At 44.3% G+C, this 26,275-nt stretch overlaps 1 protein-coding gene and 1 long non-coding RNA gene across 3 annotated transcripts in view; both read left to right on the top strand.

Annotated features, from left to right (window-relative positions):
* Positions 1-6,696: 6,696 nt before the first annotated feature.
* LOC111931412 (uncharacterized) lies at positions 6,697-14,997 on the top strand. The gene is made up of 3 exons (XR_002865531.2): positions 6,697-7,242; positions 10,242-10,329; positions 11,125-14,997. It is a non-coding gene; the product is annotated as an uncharacterized LOC111931412 (long non-coding RNA).
* Positions 14,998-17,658: 2,661 nt separating this feature from the next.
* Positions 17,659-26,275, top strand: part of DOCK1 (dedicator of cytokinesis 1) — a 264,360-nt gene continuing 255,743 nt past the window's right edge. Inside the window, exon 1 of one of the 2 annotated variants that reach the window (XM_086900707.1) lies at positions 17,659-17,880. In XM_086900707.1, the coding sequence (XP_086756833.1) occupies positions 17,835-17,880 (46 nt within the window). In that variant the 5' untranslated portion in view covers positions 17,659-17,834. The remainder of the gene's footprint in view (positions 17,881-26,275) is intronic. The other variant, XM_086900708.1, reaches the window with a different exon arrangement.

The raw sequence follows: 26,275 nt of genomic DNA, 5'->3' as shown, positions 1-26,275 counted from the left end.
CAGCTGATTACTCAAATTGACTTTATTTTCACTTTGTACACAATCACTCTCCCCTCCTTCCCATTTTCTCATTCTCTTTTTCCTGCTGGACACCAGGGAATGTTTTGGGATCCTAATGGAACCTTCAGAAGAGCTGATGTGATTTTTAAACCCTTCACTACATTAAACCCTCCAAGGGGTGCACCAGGGGGTTGTGTGGTATGTGACAGCACTGGTGACCTTTAGGGACAGCCACCACATTCCCAGTGGCCCTACAGCCTGGTGGCATCACAAGAAGCCCTGAAATTCCCATTCCAGACCTGCCACAGGAGGGTTTTGGGGATTTTTTTTCAGGATCAGAAGACCCTGCTGGCCTTGAGCATGATGTGAGCGCTGAGATGGAACCCAAGGAATGTATCTCTCATTTGAAATTCCAAATGGAGTCAGCTGTTATTAGCCCACAATAATTGCACCAGCATAAAAGATGGGTAAGAAAAGATAAAAAGAGCTCTGCACAAAGTTACAGTTTTCAAATAAAAGAATGTGCTTAAGCACCATTTTCCTGCACACCAGTAAGTCTCTGCTTTGAAGGATCTGTTTAATTATCTCCTTTGTTTAAACCCTTGAGGGTGCCAATTCAAGAGCATTTTAGGGAAGAGCACTCCCAGAAAAATCAAAAACTTCTGGCAAAATGTCAATTCCACTTGTACTTTTTAATACAAGACTCTCAAAAGTATCGTCACTGGGTTTTGGTTCCCATCAAAACATCCATCCTGAGGGGAAATGGAGTGGGGTGAAAACAGCACCTCCAGGAGCATTATTGGGATTTCATAAAGAGCACAGAGCAGGGCAGGAGCCCTGTCAGCAATTAAGGAATAATGAATCTACCAGATTAATGGATATTGATTAGGGACATTTATTCCTGATAAAATGAGGAGAGTCAGCAAAAGGCAGAGATGTTCAAACTAATTACAGTATATCAGCTGAAACAAAGTCAAAGCAGTCACCTGGACTAAGTAAGCCTGGGATAAAAAGGAGCAGCAGCCACGACATCCAGGGACACTCAGAGGAGCTCCATGGCAGAGGGAAGCTCAGCTGAACCTGAATTTTGGCAAAGGTGGCTGGATCAGACTCACAGACTCATCTTCCCTGCCAGACTGAACCCTCCACTCATCACAAAGTGGGGGACATTGTGCTCCTGTCCTCGAGCACTTGGGTTTTTAACAAACAAAAACAACCCAGAAATCAAGGCTGGAACGTGCAGGGAAGTTTTGCGTTGGAGGTTTTGGAAGAACAAGCAGAGAGTTAAAAGGGTCACTGAGACAGGAGACCCCCCTGCCCCTGGCAGAAAAGGAGAACTGACTGATGGAACTGGGAACTTGTGATCCTGGTCAGAGGGGACAGTGAGGGCACAGGGACATCCCTGCCCTGCCCAGGGGTGCTGGGGAATGAAGGCATTTTCAGCCAGGAGCAGAGAAGAAGAAGAAGGGGAATGCTGTGGTTGTGCTCCCTGGGAGCCATGTGTGACCTTGGGCTTTATCCCCCAAATTGTATTCAACCATCAAAGATCTAATCCTAAAACTACTGTTCCTGAGTATAGGGTGGAATATTCCTTGCAATGCTTGCTCTTACTGCTTTTATGACCAGATTTGCTCTGGGGTGGGCAGGCCCTGGCACAGGTGCCCAGAGCAGCTGGGGCTGCCCCTGGATCCCTGGCAGTGCCCAAGGCCAGGCTGGACATTGGGGCTGGAGCAGCTGGGACAGGGGAAGGTGTCCCTGCCATGGCTGGACATGGAATGGACATGGAATGGGATGAGCTTCAAGGTCTCTTCCAGCCCAAACTATTCCATAATCAATAAAAATCCCAAATAAAATATTCTGGGGATTGTTACTCATATTTTTCCTGTTCTAATCAGACTTACCAAATACATAAAATACCACTTTTTATTACAAAAAAATATTTTCCACCCTAGAAAATTGTCTTATTTTACACACAGAAAGATATAAAGGCTGTAAGTTTGAAAGGATATTAACCTTATAAAAAAGAAAAATCATTATTACAGTGCACTGTGCCATAGTAGAAGAATTTCTTGCATGTTTAATAGCAATAGGAATAATAATAACAGTATTACATGTTGAATTACATGCAGTGCTGCAATATTTTAATAACATCTCTTTATTTTTATATATTATAATTCTCTATTTTTAAATTTTCCTGTGATTCCAAGTAGAGTAATCAAAAGACAGAGAAGCTTTTGAAAGGGAAGGCTCTGGAAGGGTGAAGCTGGAGAGGGTGAATGTCTGTCCTGGGTGATTTCCATCAGTAAACAACCACCAGCTCATTTCATTTGTTCCTTGTAACTCCCCTGAATTATCCTGCATTGGAGCCTCCAGGGGACAGAGATCTCCTCTCTCCTCCGTGGCACAAGGCTCTGTTATCTTATTTTCAGTGAAATCTCACCAGAGAACCAATTTGAGCAATCTCAGCACAGAAACCCCCTGGGAAGGTGCCCATGACACTCCAGTTTCTCAGCTGATGATAAAAAGTTTTTGATTTTCAAGTTTCAACAGCTGCACAAGGCTTTGTCAGGGGCTCTGGAATCAGAGATGTTGGTGCTTGCCATTCACCACATCCCCAGACCTTGAATTCCTTCCCTGCCATAGGAAAGGAACGCTCAGGAAGCTCCAATTTATTCCCAAAAGGTTCCTGTTGGACGTGGGCAGGAACAATCTTCCACTTCAAAATTAATACTTCTGATATCTTTGAAGTTCCAGCTAATTCTCTACAGATCCTTTCCGAGGCGTTTTTTGGGATGTACTTGCTCGTGGTGAGAGCCCCCATGGGATAAAGAGATATTACGAGAAATATTAGAGGCACAAAAAAATATAAAATAATACTTTTTAAGATGAAGTAAGTTGAAAAAGGAACAGAATGAGCCTGTTATCCTTGAAAGAATCAAGATGCTTTCTCAAACATTTAATCCCTTGTACTCCCTTGAAAAAGATATCAAGGCTAAAACAAAGAATTGTGATTTTGACCCAAAAAGGTAAAAATAAAAATAAAATCCCCTATTTTGCTGGCAGGCACCTTGTGGCTTTTTGAGGTTAACAAAGACCCTGAAACAATTTAACTGCATTACAGTTCTGCATATTCATAAAGATATGCTGAGCAGATAACAGAGCAAATGATTTAATTGAAAAATCAGCCAGTGTGAATATTTTTTCCTGTGAATCATGGAAATGCGACAAGATCTGTTAATTAACATAATCTCATTTATTTGACATTATTCTTGTCACTTAATATAATCTTCCTACAAAGAAGAAAAAATGGAAATTACCAAAAAAAGAAAGCAAGGAGAAAAATATAAATGGGGAAAAGGAGAAAAGAGAGAACGCCCCTGGAAAATGGAAAAGGAGGTAGGTTACATTCACCACTAACAGGGGAAAAGAAATGGAATGAGTAAGGAAAAAAGCAATGGGAACACAGAGATAAAGAAAAGAGAAAATGGGGAAAAAAACCTCCAGAGTATTGAGAAAGTGCTTAGGACTTTTAATAGTGAGGATGAGACAGAGAGAGGCTGGTGGGGACCAGATCCAGCCCCAAAGAGGAGAAATCCAGCAAAAAGAGGAACTGGAGCCCTGCCTTCCTCTGCTCCGGCAGGAAATTCCTTTGGCTCTGCTCCAGCCTTCATTTTGGTGATTAAAATGGATGGTTATGGATATTTGGGGTGTGGAAGGTCCCAGTCAATGAAATTTAGCATTTATGATTTACCTTCAGGAATTTGTTCTATTTCCAACCTTTTTTTTTTCCCCTTCACTTCCAGGGAACAAGGGATAGGACAAGAGGAAATGGCCTCAAGTTGCACCAGGAGAGGTTCAGGCTGGATATTTGGGAAAACTCCTTCACCAAAGGCTTGTCCACCTGAACTTGTGGTGCTGCATAAATAAAAAAAAAGGAAATAATGCAATTTACCCAATGCTCAAGGCTGCAAACTCATTTAGTCCTCAATTACTTCTGTTACTATGACCACAGATATTTAAATGGGAGATAAATTCTTATAAAGCCAGTTGTTAATAGACACTATTAACTAAAATTTCTATTCGTAATTGTAGATATTATTAAGTGTGGGAGCTGATAAAAAAAAGAGAAGCCTAATTGGAAAATGGAGATTAATTTCATTACAAAGAATGTTGATAGAACACGTCTTGTTTGGCTTCTCCAAATAAGTCTGAGTTGTTTGGGATGAATGCTTTCCTCACAGGTCAGGAAAAGAAACACCCTGGAATTCAGGACGAATACAGATCTGGGAATCCCATTTTTAGTGCCATTGGAAGGAGAGAGGGATGGATGATGGATGTATGGAGATGTTTTCAAATTGTATGGGAAAATAAGCCTAAAAAACAAAGCTGAATTAAAGAAAAAATTAAAGAAAAATGAAATAAAATCTCTGCACAACAACAGGGCAAGCAGACTCCTCTAAAAGTACTGAACAAACCTGAATTTTCTGATTTATTTTACAAATACTTGTAAGTACAACTGATCAGGATATATAATTTTCCATGGCTGTTTATTACGATGAAATGTTCTTTTAAAATCCACATAAGCAACGTGCAACAAACAAACCGTGAGAGCTTTATGGCTGCTCCCTGCAAAGCCCCATTTATCACCAAGACCGAAGAGAAATAGCTTGAAGAGTGATATCAGAATGAACAGACAGGGGGGAAAAAAAAATAAAGAATTATTTCTTTATTTTATTATTTTCCCAAGCAGAGAGGGGAAAAAAAACCTATCAGGAAATGCTTACAATATTTGTTCTGTCATTGACAAAATCCTCATAAAAGCAAACAGTAACCCACAGGATAAACTGCAGAGCTTTTTATTTTGCAGTATTTTCACTCCATTGAAAGAGATGCTTGTAAATGTACATTCTATTTTTACCTAATTTCACTAAGGACTGCTTGGAAACTGCTTTTAGTCCCAGTGTTAAACCCTTGTACTTTCTTTATTTTATGACTATGACTCCAGCATTCATGTTTTACATTCTCCCTGCGAGACCACCACATAAATAGGATCAAAGAGTGAATTTTGGGGAGTCTGTTGAAACAGAGCCTTCTCCAGCCTGGACAATGATCCAAAAGAACATCTCAGTGCTGTATTTCATCATCCAAAGGGATGAGAAGGAGCTTTTATAGAGATGTAAAATCTTATTTTTAGCAAATTAGCAAAGTGTCCACTTTTCAGGTTCATTACTCACAACTGCGACAATGCATTGCTCAGTGCTGGTGGCTGCTGGGTCTAGAAATAAAAATGAAGAATACAGGAACATTAAAGCTCCTTATGCTCCTGATTATGGAATAGTGAGGCAGTGAAATCATTTAAATCCCAGGAATGGCAACATCCACCTGCCTGAGTCAGTTCAAGCCTCTCTCTACAGTTTCCCAGCCCAGGGAGGCTCAACTGTGGGCAGGTGGAAGAGGTTTACACTCCTGGGAATCAGCTCCCCAATCGCAAAGCTCTTCCATCAGCCTGGATTCCTGGAGTGAAATCTATTAATGGGATTGATTGAGAAATTCTGGTTAAATGCTCTCCTTTCATATACAGAAAACATTCTCAGCTGGAAGGGTTTCTTTCTACCAGTTTAATACTGGTGGAAAAAAACCACCAGGTTGGAGGGGACCTGAAGGATCATCTGGTCCAAACTTCCTCAGCAAAAGCCTGGGAAAGATTAACCCATGAGGAAAAAAACGTATTTTTTTATTTAATAAAAGAAGTTTCAGCTGATTTCTGAAGTTTGATCAGTGGAGTCAAGCCTGCTTGAAGGGCTCCAGAGTCCCTCCCTGCCCTGCAGAAGGAGAATGGCAGAAAAGATGTGCAGGTAGGACCAAAAATGGAGCAAAAAACCAACACAGGATGTGCCAGTGGTTCTAAACTTGTACATAAACCAGAGGTGAGGTGAGTAACAAAACTGTCAGGTTTTTTGGCACAGCTGTCCAGGTTTTATTTGGAAGAAAAAGAGGGATTTTCTTGTTCTACCTACGCGACCTATTCTGTACATGTTTAAAAATGAGCTGTATTATCCTCCCATCACTGACTGCTGAGGGAGGCTGGATAAAACCACAAAATATTCACCATCTGAGCTATTTTAGGGTGGATGAGCTACCCCATGGCCAAACTGTCCTGAAAGAAACGGGGAGAAACGGTGCTGGCCCTTTCTCTCCAATCAGAGGTGCTCCCACAAATTCCCCTGAAGGAATTCCCTGATAAAATTCCCCTGAAGGACCAAATTTAGCCCTTGGAGCAGAATGTAGGGTGTAGAATCCACACCCCATCCCATATTGGCTGCAGCATTAATTTTTCCCTGTTGTAACTGATGGAGCTTTTGGATAAACATTCCCAGCTTTCTGTGCTGCGATGCCTGAGCAGAAAAAGCTCCTGCTTTAATTTCATCTGTTTATATATTCCAGAGAGCTGACTTGGGCTTTTTTACATCCCACCTCGCTCATCTAAACACGCTGCATTCGCAGAGCCAAACCCACCACCTCTGCACCTGTGGAAAGCAAAGCAGGATAAAGGGAAAACAGGGACACAACCCCAAATTGCAGCAATTTGCCCTCCCTTTTCAGGGCTCTAACTAAACACTGAAGGTGAATTTGGGAAGTGGGCCAATTATTCCTCTCACCCCAGCCTGTTGCTTCCTTGATGCGTGATCTGAGCTCGTGTTTTACTCGGATTCGTGCCTCACAGGGAAGGCAATTGCTCAGCTCACACAGGGACTTAAATTTATTTGTCCTTTTAGCAAGGAAATTTCCTTCTCCTCATGAGGAGGGCCATGGGTCAGCGGTGGCCTTTGGCAGGGCTGGGTTAATGGTTGGACTCCATGACCTCAGAGCTCTTTTCCATCCTAAATTATTCTGTAATTCCCAGTATTCAGTCAGCAGGGATATGAGGAAAACCCCTCAGAAAATCTGTGGGGTGCTGCTGCCCTGCCACAGGCACATGGAACTGTTTGTGTTTTCACAGGTGAGCTGTGGGGAAACAGCCCCAAAAGGTGACAGCCTTGCACAGGAGGTGATGTTGGGAGATGAAATCTGTCTGCAAATGTTTCTCTGTGAGGCAGAGAAATGGTTGTGACTCGGGAAAGCCGTGGATGTGTTTGTGATCAGAGGCAGGCCGCGCCATTTCTGCCGCCCACCACACCTTCAGCCAGACAGGAACAAAGGGAAGAACACTCCTCTAACTCCCCAAATCCTCAGCTCTGCCAGGTAACCAACCCCACAAGAAAGTTAAACATTATCACCACAAAGCTCCTTCCTCGGGGTGCAGCGAAATCCCACTGGTGTCCTGCGTGGGCCCAGGACTGCGCTCCCCTGCCCATCATTACTCCTCACAACATTCTTTAGCCAATTACTCGGGCTCATAATTGCATTTCTGTGTAATCCACTTGGATTCATTTGTCAAACACAATTTTGAGACACGCTTTGGTAAATTCTAGATGCTTTCATGCACTGCCTCGCCTTCTCCCACTAATTTAGGATTTAATTAAAAAAGGAGTCATCTTTGCTTGACACGATTTGTTCTTTACACACCCGCGTAAGTGATACTATTTCTAAAATTAAATACAACTCTGAACCTTGCAGAACCTCCACTGTTTTCTCTGAGGATTCACATCTCAGTCAACAGGATTTGCCTGGAGAGGAAGAAAACTTTAGATCCTGAAAGGCTCACGAAGTTCTGTCTATTTTTGGGCTTTCCTGCTGTATTTCTATCACACAGCTGATATTTGAAGCCAAAGAGCAAAAATGGTTATTATTACATAGTTTTTATATAGTTTAGATTTTTACTCTCTCTGTCCCAAACATACACAGACCTAAGAAGAGTGAAATCAGACTTCTTTTTTTTTTTTAATCATGAGGGAATATCTGGTTTATTAAGGGTGACAAGCCTGTGGTTTGTCTGAAAGTATCTGAAAATGGGTTAATTATCAAGGTGAATTGGATCCACATGATTATGTCTGCATAATATTTAATATTCCAGCACCAAACCTTAACACCTTCTTGCCATTTTTGTCCTGAAATTTAAACATTAGCAAACAATTTTTCACGAAAGAGATTCTTTATGCAGAGTTTCACCAACTTCTGTCAAAATGACTTGCAGTAAATACTTAAAACCCCACAGAATGAAAAAATACATGTTATTTGTTCAGGGAGGAGAATCAATAGCATGTAGCAATGGAAGGCCCAGTAAATCATTTCCTGCACACCAGTTCATATTTACTCATAATTATAATTCACAGGAGTGCATTCCTGCAATCAAGAGACAGGGGTGCACAGCATGAAAAAACATTTAGCACTGAGCAGACTGCATGAATAATTGCCTGTCAGAGCGGCTTATTAAAGGGAAACTACAATTTTACAAGACAATTCTTGTATCTGCTTGTCTAATCTAAAGACAGAGGGCTGTATAAATGCAGAGAGTTCAAGGAAGAAATATTTCTCGCTCCGCAGTCGAGCTGAAAGTTGAGTTTTTAAAGCATTGAAAGAACAATCAAAGTGTGACAGCTTTGAGATGCACAAGCTCAGACCTCTCTAAATTGGAAAGTGAATCCTTTGTGTTTAAGGTGGCAGCGCAGGCAGGGACATGGAGGGGATGGAAGTGTGGCTATGGAAACCACACTCCCTCCCGTAAGCAGAGGTGATGTCATCCATGGAATGTCCTTGGAGATGTCCCAGCAGATGGACCCAGAGGGTGAGAGCAATCCAAGAACCCTCCTGGAGCTGCTGCCTTCCCCAGCAACCACCAGCAGGGAACACTGGGATGACTGGAGCCTTGCAAAGTGACATTTTCCCTCTAAATGCCTTGGCAGGTTTGGGAACCTCCAAGGGGCTCCTCGTGTCCCCTCTCCCCACTGTGTGGGGACAGCTCTCAACATCCCCCCAGGCTGTGGGAGGCAGGAAGCTCCAAATCCTGGAAGGAATCCTTCTGCTTTATTCACCCAATTAATGAGTTTCACTTCTCCTTCTCTGACTGATGCACAAGTCCTCAGACAACAGACTGAATTTACACAGAATTAAATTTAAAACAGGATAATGCTGCAGGGGAAGATTCAAAAATTAACTTAAAACCCCCCAACAACCCAAACCAAGGAAAGAGGTCCTAAATGAACTCATGGCCTTGGGGGAAAATCAAGCTTCATGCAGCTACTTTTTAAAACCATCCTGGCATTTTTTTCTAAACTCGTTTTGAGGTGATTGAGGTGCACACCTGGCAAGTGGAATAAAATAATACTTCATTAATAAAGAGCATTGAGAAACAAAGGAAAACGTGACATTATGAGCCCCAGGAAGAGCACCTGCAGCCCTGTGGAAAGCAGTAACATTTTGTCAGGCTTGCTCGTGATTGAAAGGTCTACAAAGCTGAAACCTGTTCAGCTGGGCCAGAGCTAAATCCCACCAGAACCAACGTGAGCCTTTCCATTGATTTCAGGGAGCAAGGCCAGGGGCGAGAGGACAAAGCAGCAGCTTTAAAAAAGCTGCACAAAAATATTGTTCCAACAACCACTGCTGAGACTTTAAAGCCATGTCCTGGTCCCTGCCTGGGTGATGAGGCTGTCCCGGGTTTGATAATGGCCATAATTTGGATTTTCCACTGTGAAATACACCCAGGGAATTTCTGTTCATAACTTGTAGTAAAAATCATCACATGGAAACATCCTGCAGTCACTGAAAGAAAGCTTTGCTCCTTTCCAAGTAATACACTTGATAATGTTTCACTTTTCTCGAAAAACCTAATAACTTTTTTAATAACAATCTGAGGGAACTTTCAGCTGAGGGCTCTCCCAGAGAACATTCAGACTCCAAGAATAGGGGGCTTGGCTCAGAAAAATTATTGCCAGAGTTGAACATTATAAAACTGACATAGCTTCTAGAAAAGGTTGTAAACAAATTTATTAGGACCTTTTCTTCCGAGAAATACATTAAAAACAATCAAAGTAAAAAAAAAAAAAATTAAGTTGGCCACTGAGAAATGTGTCTAGACAAAGCTTCCATTATATGATTTAACAATCCCTGGCAAATGCTGCTTAAAGATAAAATTGGATTCTCGTCCAGAATATTAATACTGTTATTGCAGAAATACGTGTATTTTAGAGATAAAAGCACATATTCATAGACAGATAGATGATGAACATTGAAAATGGCCTGGAACATGGTTTGTTTTATCAGTGTCTCTCTCTCTGTCAAACAAGTAAATCATTGTTTTTCAGGTGGAGGCTTCTGATGAGGAGGAAGATTTTCTCATTTTCAGACAAGGGCTTCTGTATTTCCATTTCAACCACTGTCAACACCACATTGGTGAGTAGCTCCTGTGGCTGACACAAACAACTTTTGATTACAGAATCAGAACAGCACTCACAACTTTCCATTTCCAAACAACTCCACATAAATAGTTTGTAAGTTGAAGTTTGGGCAGAGCTCAGGAATACAGATATCAGCTTTATTGGGTTTGACTCATCTCAGTGCAGGAGCCTGCTGGAAATAAAAATGTGACATTTTTCCAACATGACAGGAGAGAATTTTGAGTTGTTTTCCTAAGCCAGACAAAAGGAAGGCGCTGAGCATTAGATCAGCTCCTGTCCTTTTTCCAAGGAGGAACGAGGCGCTGTTTGGTGTTTGGCAGCCGACTCCAAACAGCTCCGTGCTCCACGTGAGCCTTGTGCAAAGCAACAGCAAATACCTGTCTTCACTTTCCAGGAATCCTGGATCTTACACAAGGGGAAGAAAAATTCACCTGGTTTCACAGAAACATAGAATGGTTTGGGTTGGAAGGAACTTAAAGCTCAGCCAGTTCCATCTGCTACCATGGCGGGGACACCTTCCCCTGTCCCAGCTGCTCCAGCCCCAATGTCCAGCCTGGCCTTGGGCACTGCCAGGGATCCAGGGGCAGCCCCAGCTGCTCTGGGCACCTGTGCCAGGGCCTGCCCACCCTGCCAGGGAAGGATTTACAGATCAAACGAGTGGCTGAGTTCCTGGCTTGCTCTTTGTCCCCAGGTGAAGATCACACCTCACTCTGGAGAAGCCAGTTTGAGCTACATCAGTCACTTGTTACAAGTACAAGGTTAAACAAAATTATTTGGTATTTTCCAAAAGGAACTGGACCTGCCATGGCCACCCAGCTGGAAGGTGTGGAGTTTCCACCCCATCATCTCCCCTGAGAGTGGCTGAAGTCTCCATCCAGAGGCAGAGGAGAGCAAAGGCTTTGTCCTAAGGAACAGCTGATAAAGTCTTTTAAAAGATTCCTCCGGAAACCAACCCTGCTCGGTAGGAAGGCTGAGCGAGCTTGCAGTGAGAAATCCATTTAGAAAGCCAGGTTTGGAGAGCAGCCAGGGAGAGATAATGGTACCACTTGCCCCCAGACCCCGTCAGCGCTGCACAATTCCCTGAGCAGGGTTTGCCGACTGCTTCGGATCAATCCGTTGATCAAAAGCGATGTCAGCTTCTTGCACTACACGCAGCCTCCTGGGCATCCCCTCATCCCTTCCTAACCTGGGCTTCCAAGGACTCAGATGAATAAAATTTGGGTAGAGAGTAGATGGGATTTTTTTTTTTTGTTTTTGTTTTGGAAATTAATGTTTTATACGTGGAAGTGATTTCTGTGAATCCCACCCGGTTCTTTGTTCCCACAAACTCACTTTCCTCGTTGCTTCAAACACTCCATATTCCAGTAACCAGTTTTTCAAACCTTCTAACAGGTGCTAGTACATCATGTTCCCTCTCTGTCATTTCTCATTGTCATCTCATATCGTTCATCAAAGGATGAGAGGGAACATTGTCTGCAGGCCAAGGAAATCATCCAATCTAACCCTGCCCCAGCTAATGTGTCACTTTTGGCCTCAGGAAAATCACATCATCAGGAGGTGACAGAAGTGGCCTGGCATTCTGAGTTTCTCAATTTTTTCTGAATGCCTGTCACATTTTAAAAAGCTAGTCCTAGCTCAGCTGCCTCCCCCTTGCAAATGGAGATCCTGAAAGCTCCCTGGATCACGAGAGAGAGTTAATATTTGTTCAGTGCTTTCAAAATGTTAAGTGCAACATGAGTGCTGAGCCTTATTACCAGAAATAATGGATGTTTGCAACTCCAGCCTGCGCTCTTCTGTGTAATCATTATTCTAATAAGTAACAGCTTTACCAGAATATAGTCCCAGAAAACATCTTTGGAAAATGCTCTTCACTTTTCCTGTGAGCTTGAACACAGATTTAAAATCACAGATCTGTTGGAGTTGATATAGTTAAACTTTATTGACTTTCTGGGAATGATTCATCCCTGACCTGTTACATCCAGATTTTTGTTTCATCAGTTTTATTCGTATTTGTCAGAAAGTTTTGTAAACTGAGTTCGTAATCTCATTTTGAGTGTAGATATCAAATATATGAAAAATATACCAGTAAACACCAATGAAAATACCCCACAACCACATAAAACCTCGTACTCTTGGTTATTCCCAGGTGTTGCAAAGAGGAGCTTCCCACAACAGTGAAGTCTAAGTTGACTTTTATTTTATATTACTTTGTACAACCCTTTCCCTCAGCTGCTTTGGGCTTGACTGTAAAATTTGCCAAGATATCCCTGAGTCTGTTTATAAGAATTAAAGCCCCGTTTGTGCAAGGAGCTGCTAAAAAATTAACTTGTGTGTGCTTCTGGAGTTAACACTCACATGAGTGAGGGGATCTTCCACCTGTTAGCAAGTACTTTAGCTGGGAATAAAAAAAAGCTTAGATTTGATGAAATTTCTGGCTGCAGAGAATTGGTGAAACCTGCAATGACCAAGAAGATTTCAGCTGCCTCAGTCCTGCAGGAATGAAGACCATGGGAAGGGTGAGGGGTAAAAAAAAACCTGTGGGGAAAGAGCTCATGAGTCGATGTCCAAGACGTCACAAAAAATATCCTTAAGGTGATGCCTGAGATTGTTTTTGACAGAAGATCTGCTCTTCATGTAAATGGTGTTTATTCAGAGCACACAGAGATAGCACTGACCCATCACAAAATCTCACTGCACTTTCCCCCTGAAGAATGTAAAACCTCACACTCCGGCATGGTCAGAAATCAGATTTCCCCCTTTTGTAGACATTTATTGTGGAATTGTAAAGCAGTTTTTATTACAGAGCACAGGATGAAATAGCAGGGTATAAACTAAGCTGGATCCATAATAATCCCATCCTTCCAAAAACACATCACTTTGGGAAGCCCTGTGCGTTTGTAAAGAGTACCTGGGAGATGGTCACACATCTCCATGTAAACATCCAACCCCTCTGAAGATTCCTTGTGTGTTCTATCATTTTCAGCAAGTCTGAAAGAACATAATTTAGAACACAATCCCTTTCTTGATATACAGCCAAGCCCCATGTTTTAGGCTGAAAGATAAACAGTTTAATAAAATAATATTACTTAATAAATTAGTATGTTCAGCTCCTTTCTGGACTTCTCTCTGAAAGAAATAATTAATCACCCTCTAAATCCCTAATAGCCCCATAATCTCTGAATATAAAAATTCAAATGCAAGAAGGCAGAAACTGCTGATGGAGCCAGCAGGATGGAAGGAGAGAGGCTCTTTTTAACCCTTCTCAAAGACTCTAAACCAGTGCAATGACTGAAGTGTTCATCCCAAGAGCTAAATAAACTCAAATGTTGCCGTTGAACACTTCTGCTGGCAAATTAAGCCCTGCAGGGGCATCCCAGGTGTCATCCTGCTGGAAGAAAAGCCCAAGATACACCCAGAGAACCAAAATGCTTCTACGAAAGTGAGAGGAAGAGGAAAGATTACTGAGCAGCCTTCACAAACACAGAAGTTCCCTGCAGCTCTTGTCAAACTTGGTGCAGGTTTGTAAATGACACACCTTGGCTGACAGGAGCCAACAGGAATGTCAAAGGAAATGAAGTTTTGGCTTATTAATTCTTCCTGAAAGTGGTCCACTTTCAACTGCAAGAGACCCCCAAGTTAATCAGACATTTAATAGGTATCTGCAAAGCCAAGGCTGAAGTAATTTCTGTAGCACAAACTCATAAATTTAATTTTATATCCATTCTGATTCATTGCAATACATTGTAAACCAGAGCAATTATTAAAAGCCTCTTCCCACCAGGTGTAAAAAACTCTTATTTTGTGTACACCCAAACATGGAACATGCAGCCAGTCACAGACACAGAGGTCATTCACCCCTCATGGAAATTACAGCAAAAATGGATGATCAGCAGCTGGAATAGAAGACATAACATTTCCAACAGAATATATTTAGTGCAAACAGAAAAGCCAAAAAGTGATTACATTATTTTTTTGTAAGTCCACCCATCTCCTCCTGGGAGGAATACTTCCAAGAAGAATCTGCACTGTGGGTGTACAAGAACCACTTATGTGTTTTGTGTGAAAATGCTGAATTTACCTACAAGGCCTGTCAATGGAATGAAATTACTACAAAAACCTGCGATATTTAACTGAGATGGAACAAACATTCCCCTGGTGTAGTCATCTGCAATAACCATGAAACAAATCTGGATCATATCTGTGCATTTATGGAATATCTCTTTTTTATTGCAAATCTGTCTCAAGCAGGGCAGCAGCTCTGTTTCCATTCATCCTTTTGAAAGATGCAGTGACAAGAATTCCAAACATCACTCATGGCCAAACACTGCATTTGGATTTCGTGGAACTAAGAAATGAAAAAGAATGTTCCTTTGCTCCAAGAGAACTGTCTCCAATTCTGTGTGATGCATTAAAAAAATCAGATGAGAACCCCAAGAGTTGACATAAGGATGTGATAAAACTTTTAGGTTTTGTGGAAAGAAACATTTTTCAGTTTCCTCTTAATAAATGAAAAACACACATGCACAGTGTGAAGAAATATATTATGCCTAAGCATGTAAAATATGTCAGCTTGAACATTTTACAGTTTAATGAAAAATGCTTTTTTCAGGACAGTTTGTATTACATTTGCCAGAGAAGAAATAAAAATCTTTTATTTTCTCCATGTCACAGTCCAAAAATTACCATTTTTTCCCTAGCTGTAAAACCCCAGCATTGGGATATTTATGCATTGTGAATTAGAAGCATTTTTTACCGGCTATCAAAATTTTAATAGCATTAGCTCTGCTTGTAACACATTTTCATTAAAATGAGAATGTGGAAAGCAGTAAAATGAATACAGACCCTCATCAGTAGCAATGAGGCTTTATGGTGCTCACGGGATCAGCTGTGTTATATTTGTTACAGATCATGATCAGACAACAGGACAAACCTCTTCTTTTTCACTGACATCAACATAAATGGTGCTATTGAATGGATTTAATATGTAGAAGTTATAAGTAATTCTTTAACTTTCATTTTATTGAGCCTGGTGCTTCCTGCCTTAGGCTTGTACTTGATCTTTGGTGTCCATATAATTCCCATTTAGTGCAGATATAGAGGTAAGCTGGGACTAAGGAGTGCCAATTTTGGGGAGAATTTAATTTAACTCTTGGTTAACACCTGGAGAAAGCGTGGCAGCAGCACATTTCTCATGAAGGGAGGAAACAGCAGTGCACTCTTGGCCTCTCTCAAAACAGAAACAAGCACATTTCAACTTTGAACCTTGAGGCCCAAAAATGCCAGAATGCAGCAACAACTCATTTATTAACTAATTACAGGTTTAAATTAACATCAGCATCCTGCTTTGTGTCTCCTGCCACCACAGTTCCAAGGAAGTGATTCCTGGTTATCAGTGATGTAAATGAGAAGTCAATCAGCTTCCAGATTTACAGATTGTTCCAGTAATAGCCTCAAAAACCCCCAAAGCACCTGAGGCCTGAGCAGCTCTGGCAGTTTTGCTGCATATATTTAGGAGCACCACTAAAGCACTTGTACAAAAGGGTGTAATATCCATAGCTGGAAATAAATATTGCTTTTCACTTTCCCTGGTGTGGAAAAGCAAAGGTGACTACAGGCACAGAGTGAGCACCTCCAGTATTTCAGTCGATTCACTTTGATTTCCCTTACAAAAATAAAGGTGTGAAATCAAAGAGCTCCCCTGTAAGTTTTCTCTGGGAAGGCTCTGGATCATTGATCCATCAGTGTAGGATAACGAGGACAAGCCATGACTTTGAAAACCTTTTGATGTCCTCACTCCTGGGCAGAATGAACAAAGGTGAGGGAGCTTGGCTCCATCACAAGCTCTTGGGATTCCGCAGGACAGCTACAATAAAACCTAGATTAGTTTGAACATGTTGGTGATGTCCTGGGAAACTCATCCCAAGGGTGGGTAAAGGGAAGGGACAGCCAAAGAGGAGCAGACTCACTCAGGGCTCTGAGTACTTGATCTCAAAACCTGACAGCAAAAATGCTGTTGCAGAAACTGATTCTTTGCCATCCACACAACACAAGAAAATAAGGAGAAAAAAAGATTCAACCCTGGATCTATTTTAATCCTTAAATTTGTGCTACAGGGCTTCCCCTTTGGCAGAGGACTAATCCTACCAAATGACAGCCAGTCAGTCATTTCACTTCTCTTTATTCCTTTTATTCCTCTGCTTTTTCTTGACTTTTACACATTTTATTTTCTGCTTCCTAAAGGCTTTTAGTTTTATTTCTTTTTTTTTTAAATCATGGTCCTGGATGTCTCCACGAGTACAGGGATTAGAGACAGGAAGTTAATTTCCCTTGCTCGTTCTTTTGTAATAATTTATTCCAAACTTAATTACCCAGGACATATTAGATTTGGACAAGATTTTGGACTTAGACCTAGAAATCAGAAAGTTTATAATCTTTATACTCTAAGCCCTGTGCAGCCTAGCCTTGGACATTTCCAGGGATCCAGGGCCTTACAGCCAGGAATTCCTTTCCAAAATCCCATCCAGCCCTGCCCTCTGGCACTGGGAGCCATTCCCTGTGTGCTGTCCCTCCATCCCTTGTCCCCAGTCCCTCTCCAGCTCTCCTAGAGTCCCTTTACACACTGGAAGGGGCTCTGAGGTGTCCCTGGAGCTTCTCCTCTCCAGGTGAGCCCCCCCAGGTGTCCCAGCCTGGCTCCAGAGGGGCTCCAGCCCTCGGGATGTATCCACGGCCTCCTCTGGGCTCGCTCCAGCAGCTCCTCACGTTGGATCCCAGCGCTGGAGGCAGCTGGGCAGGTGCGGCCTCACCTGAGCGGGGCAGAAGGACAGAACTCCCCCGTTCTGTGCAGGATCAGTCCAGGACTGGAGGTTTTATTCCCACACGGCCGGGGCATGTCCAGCTGTGACCAGCAGACCCCCGAGCCCTTCTCCCAGGGCTGCTCCATCAGCTCATCCCCAGCCCGGGTCGGTACCGGCGCTTTTCCCGATCCAGCTCCAGCCCCCGCACTTGGCCGTGTTTAACCCCGCAATATTCCTCCACCCACTTCCCGTGCTTGCCCATCCCGCACCGCAGCCTCCAAACGCGCATCTCGCTCCAACAATTAAACACTGCTAAAAAAAACAAACTTTGTTTCAAAGCCGCATCTCCGGGGAGGACGCAGCCAGAAACTTCCCGGCAGCGCACAACCCGGGACACAGCCGGGGAGGCAGGCGGGACACAGCCGGGTGTCCCTGGGACACCCCCGGGCCAAGGGGGGAGGCAGCAGGAACGAACCCGGGGACAGGGAAGGCGCTGCCTTTGTGAGGAGCCGGGGCCGGGGCCGGGGGCCGGCCCGGGCCGCTCGGCGGGCGCTGAGGGGACGCTGAGGGGCGGCGGGCCGGGCCGGCCGGGCTGGCTCCGCCCGCACCACATGACTCCAGCGTCGGGAGAAACTTTTCCCGTCCCGCGGTCGGAAAATGGCGGCGTAGGGAGCGGGGCTCTGGCATCCCGGCGGCTCCCGGCGCCATGACCCGCTGGGTGCCCACCAAAAGGGAGGAGAAGTACGGCGTAGGTGAGGACGCGCCCGCCCCGCTCCCGCCTGTTGCGCTCAGGGCCCCCCCCGGCCGCGGCCTCCCCGTCCCTGCCCGCTCCCCGCTCCACTCCGCGGCCGGGATGGAGCGCGGTGCTCCCCGGTCCCCTCCGGTTCCTGCCTCCCCCGCCCGGCTCCTCGTGGCTCCCAGGAAGTTGAGGAGTTGTCTGGGAGCGCCGTGCCCCGCTGGGAGAAGTTGCGTTTCTCCCTTCGCTGCGTTCCTGTCGCTCCCCGAGCGCTGCGCGCACCAAGCAGCTCCGAGCTCTTGGCACGCCGGGCTCTTTCTCCCCGCGGCGGAGCGGGATGCGCTTCCAGGCCGGCTCCTTTGGGAGCCCACGCCGTGGCCCGAGCGCTGTCCCTCCGAGATGTGTCGGGAGCAAGGCTCTCGCCTCTGCGGGGACTGTGATGCTCATACAGATGAGGCTTTCCCCGCTCGCCGGGATCCATTTCCTCCTGCGCTCCTTCCGTCCCTCTCGAACAGAGGGGGATTGTTCCCAGCTGGTGCCTCCAACATCCGCGCTGGGACTGAACAGGACCAAACCCCGCTGAGGTTTGGGCAGGGCTGTGCCGAGAGGGCCGCTCAAGAGTTTAAAGATGTTGCGTTTGGTGCAAAAGGTTTCATCTCGGGGTTGCGGCTCAGAAAACTTTACTGGCACGAACGAGTGTTTGTCTGGGGGAAAGGAAAGAATAAATCTGACTGTTCAAACTGGAAACGTGAAGTTCAATGCCCACCACGGTTCTTGGGCTGGATTGATTGTGAAGAACAACTTTTTGTAGAAACCCACAGCTAAACCTCATAAAGCGAGCAGAAAGAAGGGAGTTTCTGGGGTTGAGTAAAACCCAAGCCAGCTGTAGGAATTAATTTTAAATTCTGTGTGTGTATCCCTAGAAAAGCAGAGCTTGACTTTTAAAAATCGTTAGAAAATCCCGGTTACACCGTGTGGGATCCGTGGATAATTCCAGCGCTGAGGATGCAGGACAAACAGGGAAGCAGAAATGCCACTGATGGCAGTCGCTCGTTAAGTTTCCAAATTATCTGCCTGGTGGTGTGGGATGGCTATTTTGGAATGACACAATTGTCACGTAGCCTAAGCTGATGTTACAACCTCAGTGACCCTCGAAAGCAAGTTCCTCTTTTGCAGGAACTCTGCTGCTGTGCTGGGGTTGACTGGGGCCCAGCTTTCCAGGAATGTCTTTAAATTGATTTGAAAATGACATGGGAGAAAAAACCCCGTGTGAAAGAGACCTGATTGTTTTACATCATAGTTCAAGTGTATTTCTGTGTCCGGTGTGGGGAGTTGAATGTGTAGTAAGAAAACTGGATTTAAATTTAATTTAAGAATAAAAAAACCCTCCCAGTTTGAAAAAGCACAGGATGATGTTGGTGTTTTTTTTGTGTCCACTGCTCTGCAGAGAAGCTTGTAATGGTCTTTTAATAGGTTTGTATTTCTCTCATAGTTTGTTTTCTTTTTCTTGCGAGGAGGCTGAGATCCTTGCCAAACTGGGGGATTTCTCTGCTGAATGACAGGGATGTGAGGGTTGGAAGTGGATGAAGTGTCGCAAGGAGATAAATCAGATTTAGAGCTAGTTGAACATTCACTGGCCTGTGCCATTCACTTATAGGCTGCTTTGGGAGGGATGGTTACTTTTTGGTGTCCTCCTAAAGAAAATGAATATCCATTTTGTTTCTATGTGTTTGATGGACCTTTATGTTGTTAAGAAAGGGCACTGTGAGTCTTCTGATGTTTTATTTTTTGCTGCTTGTGAAAGCTGGAGGTTGTGCAGAATTGGTGCAACAGTTGTGTGGTCCCAAGCAGAATTGGAGATGGCACTGTTAACCTGAAAATTCAGGCTTGAGAGTATTTTTCTTCTTATTTCCCATGACCAGTCCTGGGGGCTGATGTTGACTCAGTGTTGTCTGACAGGGAGAAAATCCCTGATAGGAATGCTGATGGGACTTGGTGAAACATAATGTGCAGTGCTTAGTGTGTCTCATCAATGCAAATATCTCCAAAAGGATGGTGCCAGACTCATTCCAGTGGTGCTCAGTGACAGGGTGAGGAGCAATGGCCAGGAGAAGTTCCACCTCCACATGAGGAAGAGCTTCTTTCCATGAAGGTGGCAGAGCCCTGGAACAGCTGCCCAGGGAGGGTGTGGAGTCTCATCCCAACCCATCTGGATGTGTTCCTGTGTCACCTGCTCCAGGTGACAGGTGGGATGCACTGGATGATCTCCAGAGGTGCCTTCCAACCCCAGATATTCTGGGATTCTGTGTGCAGGCTTCCCCAAAGCAGAGGTATGGGGAAGGTGTGTTGTTGTGGTTGTGTTATGCCACAGCAGTGGGAGCTCAGAAATGGACGTATGTCTATTTACAGAGTTGTGTAGATATAAAATTCACACATGTGCTTATATAATACATTTATATCCCTTTACCCCTTCCTCTGGTATATCCCTGTGCACAACAAGAGCTTTCTTAACATCTCATAGACCTGAAGATTTGCTGGCTGTAAGGCAGCTGGAACAAATTATGCCAGAAGGCTGTAGGGACAGCTGGTAGGACACAGGTGTGTTAAGGAGCACTGCCCCCATGGCCCAGTAGGGTTTGGGGGTGCTTCTGGATGCCCTGCATGCCTGTAAAGTGAATTTGCTGCCCCGAGCCTCTGTGCAGAGGCATTATCTCAGCAGGCAGTTGAGAGAGTGACTCAGCTCCGCTTCCTGAGAGAGTTCAGCATGCGGGAGGCTGCAGGAGGAATGGGTGTGGATCTAATGGGATAATCCGGATATTGGATTAACATATGGGGAGCTGAGCAAAACAGGGAAATGATCAGCTTCACTGGAGGAGCTTTTCCCTGCTCCCAGTGCTGTGGATCCTTCTTCATCTCAATCCTGCCTTTCATGCCTCACCCTGTGCTGGTGAGGAGGAGTGTGGTTGTGTGGAGGGGAGCACTTGGGTGTGTGGCTTCCTCCACGGGGACATCTGAGGCTTCCAGAGAGTCCTGGGAGCTGTTCTTGTCCTCTCGGTGTCACAAAGTGGCAGTGGAGTGTGGCTGTTCCATCACACCTTCCCTGCTTTGAGTGTGATGTGAAATTTGTAATTTTGGCACTTTCCTTTCTGCTGGGGAAAAGGGATGTAAAGAGCTCTGGGAAGTCTGGAAGCCTGACCAGCACCTCTGAGATAGTGCACAGTGGCTGTGATAGCTTCCAAATCCTAAATTCTGCTGTTCTTTGCCTCTTTTCCTTTGGGCTGAGGACTGCAGTGAGAGGTAAAACTGGTGCTACTGTGGTTCCTGCAAATACTGTATTTAAAATGTCTTTGTGTTCAAAGTGTGCTCTGTGTTCATATGGAGTGATCAGACCACTACTGTGGTAGTTCAATCCTTTTTTTTTTAACTGAATAAATGGTGGAATAGAAAATTAGTGCCATGTGCCCTTGGATGGTCAGATGTAAAAGGAGAACTTCCCAGTTACAGAGTTGAGTCCCCATCCCTGAAGGTGTTCAAGGAAGGGCTGGATGTGGCACTCAGTGCTCTGGGCTGGGGACAAGGTGGGAATTGCACTTGGATTTGATGGTCTTGGAGGTCTTTTCCAAATTCAGTGAGTTCCAGTATTTTTGTTTGTTGCTGGTGAGCCTTTGTTGTGTGTCATGACTTGGCAAATAGTAACAAACCTAATTTTAGATGGGGACATTGGCCACACTTCATTGTCAGGGTGTTTTCTGTGCCTCTCTGAGACTGGGATAGCTTTTCCAAAGGGGTCTATGGAATTACCTTCAAACCAGGTAGATAGAAATATATATTTTATTATTAGGGATGGCTTTAAGGAGTTGGAGGACTAAGAGGTGATGCTGTGATTATGGTTCAAAAGTTTTGCAGCTGAGTTCTGCTCTTTGAACAGGGTGGGATAAGAATTTGTCGAGAGGAAAGGCAGTGAAAGCACAGGAATCTTACAGCCCAGCACTGCTGCTTCTCTTCTGCTGCTTCAGGGAGGATTGTGGTGCTTCAGGACAGATTTAAGGCTTTTGTGGAACTCTGCAGTTCCAGTGCAGGCTGTGGGCAGCTGTGCTGGTGCGTGGGGACTCTTGTTTAAGGTGATGAGCTTGTGAATATTTGTGTCTTAGAGCAGGGAAGGAAACACTTCAAGGAAATTGAAAAAGATGCATCTTGGTGATTTTAGTGCTGCTGTGCTGGGAGGTTTGGAGCTGCCTGGCAGGAGAGGTGACTGCTGTTGGTGACAGCAGGGCTGTGCTCTGACACATCCCAAAGCCACAGAGAAAAAATGTAAAATGTCCATGGAAAATTGGCTGCTGCATTGATCAGTTAACTGGAGTGAGCACATGCATGTTCAATTCCCTAGAGCCAGCATATCCCATGGACACCCAGATGTTTTATTTGTTATAAAATAAATAGATAAACCCAGGGTTTTATTTGTTATATCCCTCTGCTCTGAGGAATTGGGATGGTTCAGCCTGAAGAGAAGCTTTGGAGTGACCTCATTGTGGACTTAGAATACCTGAAAGAACCAACAAGAAAGATGGAGAGAGACTCTCTACAAGGGATGGAGTGACAGGATAAGGGGAGATGGCTTTAAAATGGCAGAAAACAGATTTAGATGGGACATTGGGAAGGAATTCCTGGCTGGGAGGGTGGGCAGGCTCTGGCACAGGTGCCCAGAGCAGCTGGGGCTGCCCCTGGATCCCTGGCAGTGCCCAAGGCCAGGCTGGACATTGGGGCTGAAGCAGCTGGGACAGGGGAAGGTGTCCCTGCCATGGCTGGGGGTGGCATTGGATGATCTTTATTCTTATTTATTATCCCTTTCAAGTCAAACCATTCTGTGATCCTGCTTTACAATACTCTTCAGTTCCCTCTTGCTGAGGCAATTGCTTTCTGTGCTGCCCCATCCCTGGCTTGCCCTGAAGCAGGGGGAAGGGGCTGGAAGGTGTTCCACACCTTTTCCTGCAGGAATGACTCGAGCTGGACTGCAGACATGTGCTCAGCTCTCCCAGTTCACTCAGCAGCCACTATTGTTCTCTGTCAATAAACACTTGTTGCAAACAACAGATTGGAGAGGAATAACTGATACCAGATAAGTGGAAGGGGCTGTGGACTCCTGGTTGTTTTCATCCAGGCCAGCAACAAGATTACAAGATGAGATTGTTCTGAGAAATGATTCCTGATGGGATTTTCCAGGAATTACTATATTTTTTTTCTCTCATGGAGCACAGACTGACTTCAGTAGGTAGCCAGCTGCCTATGGCCATAATACAGAGCTTTTATTTATCTTTGCAAAGGAAGTTTTCAGTCAGTTTAGAAATTCTCAGCTGGTAATTTTACTCTTTATCCTAGAAAATAAAAGAGGAGGTAGAAAAATGAGGTTTTACACTTTCTGTGGTGTGCAAGTGTGGCAGTGACAGTAGTCAGGGGGCTGATCCAAGGTGTTTTATTTGGGATTTCCATCCCTGGAAGTGTCCAGGGCCAGGTTGGATGGGATTGGAGCACCCTGGGATAGTGGAAGTTGTCCCTGCCCATGGCAGAGGGTTGAAATGGATGAGCTTTAAGGTCCCTTCAACCCAGACCATTCTGGGATTCTCTGATTTCAAGTACCACCTTGGTGGGTTTTGTAATTGTCCCTTAATCTGTTCTATTGGAAATGCCTGACTTAGGTGCACTCAAACAATACTCATTTTGGGCTGTTTGCCACCTTGGCACTGATCTCTTTGTGTTACAAAGGCATTTTCCTTTCTGCAAAGGCAAAGCTTTCAGGGAAGGGGGAGAAAAAAACAACTGGAGGCAACTTAAAGTCAAACCTTGTCCAGGAAAGCCCTTCTGTCAGCTTGCAGCTACAGGAATACATTTGGGATAATTTTTCCTTTAAATATTGATGTTTCTGGAATATGTCCCATGCTGGCTGTGGAGGATGGAGGATCCTTTATGGATTATTTATTTATATTATTATATGGGGGATCCTTTGCTTTGTCTAATCTTTAAGGGCTGAAACCCAATACCTCTTGTTGAACACCTGTGGATGTGTCCAGGTGGAGATAAATAGCTGGGGCTGACTCCTGTTAATGAATGGAAGCTCCAACAAGGAACTGCCTCTAATCCAATAATAATAATATTTTATAATAATTTATAATTAATATATAATATAATACTATATAATAAATAATAATAATTTAAAAGTATTTATTCCATCACAGGTGTCAGTTTTACTTCTCCCCTTTGACTTCCTGCAAGTCCTAAACGTCCTCAAAATACTCAGTGGAGCTGCTCCTCCTTATGGGTCTTCTTTGGCAGGGTGGTGGACAACTGACAGCTCATTTTTATTTTATTTTTTTTATTAAACTTAAAAGCATTTTTTATTTCTGTTTTCTAGCCTGTGGTGGCCTCCAAGGCTGTTCTGACAAAAATAATTTTCTGAGTAAGGCCTTAATGAATTCCTTGATGAGTTATTGGAATACTTTCCTCCTTTAACTTGGGCGTGGGGGGAATTGAAATCACGCCCTGTCTAAACTAAACAAATGTTCAATAAGAGATAATTCTTGTAATTCTGAAACTTTCTCTCCCTTCTCAGATTGTAGTTGTGCAAACATTTATATATTTATAGAATTATCTTCCCATGTTTATGTAATTTGTGCATTAAATCTCATTTCTGATGTAAAGATTCGGAACACAAGAAACAGCAGTTGCCACATTTCAGTTTCATCAGCAGAAATACGAAATATCTCTGGAAATATTTTTCTGCTTCATATAGCTTTGTAACTAAACTGAAATAATTGCATTGAGAACTATTATGTGTAATCATGTGCCATACACGTAACAAAACAAACAGATGGAGAAGGAACTGAAGCAACCATTGGCTGCCATACGTGAATTTGGGGTTTTTTTTATGATATTTTTTAGCACTGCTGCTTTATTTCCAGTGCTGCTTATATTATTTCAGCACAACCCTTTTTAGAACATGTTTGCAGAGGGTTTTGGTGGCTGATTTTGCCTGAGGGTGTTGGAGTAGTAAAATGTCTTTGTGTTCCCCAGTAGTAAATACCAACAAGTGAGTGGAACAGGATTTGCTGTGTAATTTCTGAACGGGAATGGCAGCAAAATTGTACATAATCAATGTTTGTGCTTGTAGGCACTTGGGTTTTTCAGGCACTCTGTTTGTAGGTCCCTGCTCTTGTAGGAGCTGGGCCACTTTAATGGATGTGCTGCACAAATTATTGAATATCGAGGTGGAAAACCCGCTGGAGCAGCTGCCTGGCTGAGCAGGTGTGGGGGTTTTGGGAAAATCTCCTTATCCCTGAGGGGTCCCATGTGGGGAGGGCTTCAGTGGGGGCATCAGGAATTCTCTTCCTTGAGGAGGAACCTCCTGGCTTGACCTGGGCAGTTCCTGGCTGGTTCTGGCAGAGCTTCCAGGAGCATTTGGAAGGTTTGGCAGTGCAGAATGGGCACTTGGGAGTGGAGAGACCACAGAGCCTCTAAAACACCTGAGAGCCTCTTCAGGCATGCAGATTCCTTCTGGAAGTACAGCCTTAGGTGTTTGTGTTTGCTCTGCCTTCCTTCTCCTGCTTATCCAAACAAAGCGCGGAAATGCCGGCGTCACTGGGCTCAGAGCTGGACGGGATAAAATAACATCTGTGGAGGGAATGGGGCCCGAGTGTCCTGGGAGGACAGGGAACACATGAGGCCACATGGTACCCAAACCTCTCTAAGACCTTCAGCTGTCCTGTGTTAGGAGGGTTTTCCCTGTTTTCATACATGGAATAAAAAGAGAATTAAGGGAGAACATGGCAAAGCCCGGTGCTGCTGGTGCCTCTGGGAATACAGGATTATGGAAAGCTCCACTCTTACCTGTCTCCAGCAGCTTCTCTGCCTCCCAGCTGCTGCTTTAGCCTGGAGCATCATCCTGATAGTGCCAGCTGGTCTGCAGGAAGAAATGTTGGCAGCAGGGAATGGTTCAGGGCATGGTGGAGCTGGGTGCTTTCATTGAGGAGATGCTTCATGCAGAGTGTGCGGTGTCTGCGTAGCAGAAATGAAGTGGAAGCAACTGGTAATAGCAAAAAGTGCTCCTGGAGTAGACCCTGCCACAGGAAATCTCTCAGTGCTGAGCCAGATGGAAGCCGTTGATGAGAGTTTGAGTTTGTGAGTCTGGAGGCAGATGGTGAACGATTGAAAAGGACGCTTGCTTTCAGAAAAATCTGCTGTGCATATGACTCCAGTGAACAAATCCTGCCCCTGCCATGGCTGGGGATTATCGAGGCAGCGGCTCGGAATGCCCTATAAATGCTGTCCTCTGAATAAATCCCTGAAGGAGGGCTTGCACTGCAGCTTCATGACTGTGCAGAGATGAGGTAAAATCTTCCTTGGGCCAGAAAAGTTAGCGA

Source organism: Cyanistes caeruleus, chromosome 8 (genome assembly GCF_971803275.1).
Source record: "Cyanistes caeruleus chromosome 8, bCyaCae1.hap1.1, whole genome shotgun sequence".
Taxonomy (NCBI): domain Eukaryota; kingdom Metazoa; phylum Chordata; class Aves; order Passeriformes; family Paridae; genus Cyanistes; species Cyanistes caeruleus.
The sequence above is the reverse complement of the archived record's forward strand: the minus strand, read 5'-3'. Positions and strand labels throughout refer to the sequence as shown.